Source organism: Myodes glareolus, chromosome 7 (assembly GCF_982192425.1).
Source record: "Myodes glareolus chromosome 7, mMyoGla1.1, whole genome shotgun sequence".
Lineage (NCBI taxonomy): Eukaryota > Metazoa > Chordata > Mammalia > Rodentia > Cricetidae > Myodes > Myodes glareolus.
This window is the reverse complement of record NC_142032.1, coordinates 49,387,058-49,392,762: the sequence shown is the minus strand read 5'-3', so window position 1 is coordinate 49,392,762 and position 5,705 is coordinate 49,387,058. Positions and strand designations below refer to the sequence as shown.

Sequence of the window (5,705 nt, the reverse complement as noted above, 5' to 3'; positions counted from 1 at the left end):
TTAAGAATGTAGTATTGACTTTAAGAATGCGTTCTTGACCTCCTTGTTCCTCAGACTGTAGACCAGAGGATTGATCATAGGAATAACTGTGGTGTAGAAAACAGATGCAACTTGGTCTGTGTCCATGGTATGATTGGCGCTGGGCTGTAAATACATAAAGATGACAGTACCATAGAAAATAGACACTGCAGTGAAGTGGGAGGCACAGGTGGATAGAGCCTTACGATGTCCTGCAGCTGAGTGCATCTTTAAGATAGTGACAAAAATGAACATGTAAGTTGTCCAGATAACTATGAGAGCAAAAAAAATATTTAAACTCTCAATATAAAGAAGAACCAGTTCCCTAAATTGATTATCAAAGCAAGTGAGAGCCATGATTGCTGGAACATCACAGAAAAAATGATGGATCACATTGGACTTACAGAAGGAGAGAGTGAATATGTCTGCAATATGGATGGAAGCAGTCATGAAACTGATGACATAAGAGCCAATAATCAGCCATGTATATACACTTTTAGTCATGGTGCTGGTATAGTGTAGGGGCTTACATACTGCTACATAGCGATCATAGGCCATTGAGGCCAACAGGTAATTCTCTGCCGTAGCAAAACCTACAAAGAAGAACATCTGAGCGGCACAATTATTGTAGGAAATGGTCTTGTCACCCACAAGAAGCTCAGTCATGACTGTGGGTGTGACAGCTGAGGAATAACAAAAATCCACCAGAGAAAGGTTTCCAAGGAAAATATACATGGGGATATGAAGGCGAGCATCCAAGAGAATCAGCAGGATCATCCCCAGGTTCCCCACCAGGGTGATGATGTAGATGAGGAGGAAGGTGATGAAGAGGGGAAGCTGTAGGCCTGGGTCATCAGTGAGTCCCAAAAGGAGGAACAGTGTCACTTTTCCTGTTCCATTCTTCATTAGTGCCATCTTGTAATAATTAAATTCTCTGTAGCAATGGGAAAAAAGGTTCATGATGATTTGAAAATTCCATTGAACTTGAAAAATATAAACCATATTTTTTAGAAATTTTATTGTAGTCTTTCGCACTATATGCTTTGATCATATTCTATCTTCTCTCAACTCCTTCCAGATCCTTCCCATCTCTCTACCAACTGACTTATACTTCTACATTCTATAAAGCCAACATAGGGTTTAGAAATGGTTTGGGTAAATCAACTACACCCATGAAGGATTCTTAATGGTATAAAAATTTCAAAATTTTATATATTTGCTATTATACATGTAAGCAAATTAATACATTTACGAATATGTTTTTATGGATAATTCTGCCTGCTAATCCACTTTCCCTTATGCCTGCAAAACCTAGCATTTCTTTGCCATTCACTTGTCAAGATACTATCGAATCTTTGGATATGTCACTTCTGTATTTTATCTCAATAATGTATTTTATTTTGCTGTTCAAGTCATGAAAACTATGAAACTAAAGATGCTGACTAATTTATATTTACAAAGCATGAAAATGGACCTTTAATTATTGACAATGCAAAGTTTTAACCCTATACTTTTGAGGTAAATTGAAATGAACTCACTGACTACTTTAGCCTAAACACAGCAAAAGTTTTGAGTTTCACAATGAGCTACAATTTTATTTATTGTGTACTAATTTCACCTCATTTGCCTTGTATTTTATCATTTTTGGAGGTAGAACAAGGAAACAAAGAAAATAGAAAATTAAATCATTCTTGTTTTAATACTAATACTGTTTAAAAAGAATCAGCGAAGTCTGAATTGCCTTTAGTCTTTTCCTCATAGCTCCATGATTGTTTACATTAGCAATGCACATGCTAATGAATAAAATGTGTGTGTATGTGTTTGTGTCTGTGTGTGTGTATGTATGTATGTATGCATGTATGTATGTTTCCACTGATACTACCAAAAACTCTAATCATTCAAGTAGTTGGTTTATGTGACGCACCATAGTAAATATACTCTGGATAGCTGATGTTATGGATAACTATGACAGGAGAATGCTCAACTTGCAGAAAGTAGTTCTGAGTGATGAGATCCCATCAGATTTAGCAAATGTAGAGCTGAGGTTCCTGGAAGAGATAGATGCCTATCAAATTTGGTTTTAACCTAACTTCCTAACATCATATTTCATTCAACTTGAAGACATCAATGTAACTACTTTCAGGTACTGTTCGGAGAAATAACCAAACTTAAAGGCAAAAAAAATTATGGTTGCTAATCAAATCTATCAAGGGATATCAAACCTGTTATTGTGAGTATGGAATAATGGTCTTTAAGCTTGATTAATGAAGTGTATGCCACATTCAGCATTCTAGCCCCAAGAATTCTGGAAGCTTCAGTACATAACTTTCCTTTTGTTCTACACTGAGTCACGAAGAATATCTGGATTCTCCTGTGCTCCTTGGAGTATCCTTATTCCTTACCTATGGCTATTGCCCCAATACCCTATAATTTCAGGTCATTTTTATTCTCTAATTTTTAAAAAAATATTTAAACTATTACAATTATTTTAGCTTTTTCTACAAAAGCAGGTCAAATTACTTTTCAAATTAAAAACATAGATCAGCATAATTGTGTAGAAACAATGCCTCTGAATTCCAGTTACAGGCCTCTTCTCTTACTTTACAATGTACAAGAATAAGCATTATATTTTCTGCACATCATGCTTCTGCTTGAAAAAAGAGACCGCAGACTTGAAAGAGCACAAGGGGAGTATATTGAAAGATTTGGAGGGAAAAAAACCATGTAATTATATCCCTGACAATAACAAGTATTAAAAAAGAAAAGTAGCTTGACTTGGGATGCTATTTTATATGATTTTTTAATAAAACGCAAATGAACCCCTTATTGAAATGAGGCCCTTTATTGATGATTAATCTCAATATCAATGAAGTAAGTCTGCTGTAGATGTGTTTTGGTTGAGGATGTTTCTGAGTTTCTGGGTTACATTTTGTGGTCAGCATTTCCCAATAGTCTGCTTTATTGCAGGTTTGACGTATCGTGCTACAGAAGTTACTGAATAGCCAGGTCATTATAAAAAATAAAATTTCCTTAGAAACAATAGTTTAGATGGGATAAAAGAGCCCATTTTTATCAAAAGTCTTATTTTCTCATATTACTTTCCTGTATATCTAAACCAAATCATGATGACTAAGCTTTGACTATTCTCAGTTTATTTTCCACTTGTAGTAACTTCACAGATTTCTTTTGGTGGCAAGTTTCATTTGGAAAATATTTTATTTGAATGCTTTTGTGAAATTACACTATTTTCTCTCACATGATACATTCTGACCAAAGTACTCCTAACTCATTCCCACCCTCACCCCACATTCCCTCTTCCCCAGATTTACTGCTCCTCGCTTTTCCATGAGAAATTAGCAGGCCTGCCAGTGATATCAACCAGACATGGCATAACAAGAAGCAATAACACTAGGTACACATCCTCATGTCAAGACTGGAGGAGGCAACCCAATCTTAATACAAATTAGCACCTTAGCTGCTTAGGTGATAGATAAGGCTTAGCAAATATTACCAGGGATTTAAATATGAATGAAATGCCTGTAAGAGTTGGAGTATGTAAGAGAAATGTTATACTTCACCAACAAGAAAGTTGACTATCTGAGAAATGTGATGCTTTAGAATTACACACACTGCTTGAGGAAAAAAGTTCTAGATTCAGGAGTTGAATATGTTTCTTGAGAATCAGCATAAGACACAGAGAACAAGGGCTGAATCTCAGGTTAAACCATAATTCATTTTTTATAAACATTTTCATATATTTCAAGATAAATCACTTCACTCTTTTGCGTATTTATTTATTTATTTATTTATTTATATTTTGTTACTTCCACTGAGATGCAAACACATACAGAATATGATAATGTTCCTACTTTACCAATCAAATTGTTATCTTTCTTGTTCTTTGTTTATTATTTTGGGGATAGAATCACCCTGGCTAACAAATCACCAAGTCACTGTTGTGAACACTGTGACATTTACAAATACTTCAGACTCACGTTTGTTGGATCACACACTTAAGTAGTTTTAAAAACACCTTTGTGCTTTCGAGGAACTCAGAGCAGGTACACATAGTCTTTTGATTCTACATGGGCTAAACTTTTCCATTTAACGTTTTTTTATGCAATAGATACTTACCAGATTTCTATAAAAGAATGAAAATTCATCATAAAGATATCAATGCAAAATTATGAAACCACCGATGGAATGTTGCATAACTGCCTTGTGAGGTGCTCTCTCTCAGCTAGTGATCAAATGTTCCAACCCTAGTAAGAAAATGGAAAAAAATGAGGAAAATCATATTAACATGAACCAAGTTCCAAAACTATCATTTTTTGTGTCGCTACAAGAGTCACCTACTTCTCCCATATTTGTAAAATAAACATAATAAAATCACATCTCAGATCTAATTACCTGTTGTGTCTATAAATGACAAATCACAGAGATATTGCATATCTCTTGGAGAGGTTATCATTTGAAGATCATTAAATATGACTTTTATCTTTGACTATGTATCTGAATTAAGTTTGCAGCCTTGTAGCAAATTCTTAAGTAAGAGTGACTACCATTCAAAGACTAAATGGCATTCAATGAGCACAGCACACACAATGTTCTTTCTACAACGAGATGCTGTGAAATGAGGCTAGAGCAGAGATTTGTACGAAGTTTTGTAGACTTGGAGATCTCTGGAGAGGTTCCCTCTGAGAATACCTGAAGTTTTTCATCCTGTCTTCCCAGGGAAGAAACAATTACTAGTCTGTAGGGATCAAACTGGTAACTGTTTTTTATAAAGTAAATTCATTTTCACTGACAAATGTTAAAAGCAGGAATTCTTCATATTACTATGGTGTAGTACCTTGAGATGTTTCTTTACACACATGCATTGTGTAAGGTCAAAATTCATGCTAAACATGTCTTTCTCCTGAAATATTTGTCACTTCTTTAGGGCGAGAACTTGCAAAATCCTTCTTTCTAGCTTTTAAAAATATACAATAATGTTTTATCTATAGTCTCTTTACTGTTCTAAGTTAGTACCAATTGTCAGTTTGGATTTCCAAATGTAGATAAAGCTTAAGCAAAATGCAAACATTTAAAAAACAAACCTTGATTAGACACACATTTCAGCCAGTACCTATAAATGAGCAAGTTCTTATTATATGAAAACTATATCAGTTTAAGTTAAGATTTGACATTATGCTTCCAGGAATTGGGGAGATGGATCAGGCAGTAAAGTGCTTGAACCACAGGTATTAGAACCTGAGCTTGGATCCTCTTTAGCGCCATAAAAGTGACGCATGCGCAGTGACCCACACCTGGACACTGCAGAGAGTGAGAAAATTTGGAGCACTCAATCCTAAATGAGATGGCTTCACCAACTCTTTCTGCTCAGGGATCAGGGATCTATGTGGAAGAGGAGGCAGGAAGACTGTAAGCTCTAGAGGTGGAAACTGTCTTCCAAACACAGCTCACTGAGCCTAGCAGTCTGCTCAGAGTTTTCACCGGTTTAAATCAGATGTAGTGTCAGCTCCAGCACTGAAAGAAAGAAGAGGACAAAGGGTCCTCCTAACCGAGAATCTATTTGTGATGGACACTCACTGGCCAAAGAAAGATTCGTTTTCTCCTGTGGATTTTTGTTGGGTATATCAACTGTACTCAAGGGCAGCTTCCATGCTCACGAGTAGCTCACCAAC

General features: G+C 35.7%; 1 protein-coding gene across 1 annotated transcript; it reads right to left on the bottom strand.

The window, feature by feature from the left end:
• On the bottom strand, positions 1-933 carry LOC148121389 (olfactory receptor 5B2-like). Its single transcript, XM_087907606.1, has one exon. It carries the CDS (start codon positions 931-933, stop codon positions 1-3), a length of 933 nt encoding a protein of 310 aa, XP_087763732.1.
• Positions 934-5,705: the final 4,772 nt, after the last annotated feature.

Excerpts from the sequence above, each read along its gene's own strand:
- LOC148121389 (XM_087907606.1), bottom strand. The coding sequence starts at position 933 with ATGGCACTAATGAAGAATGGAACAGGAAAAGTGACACTGTTCCTCCTT.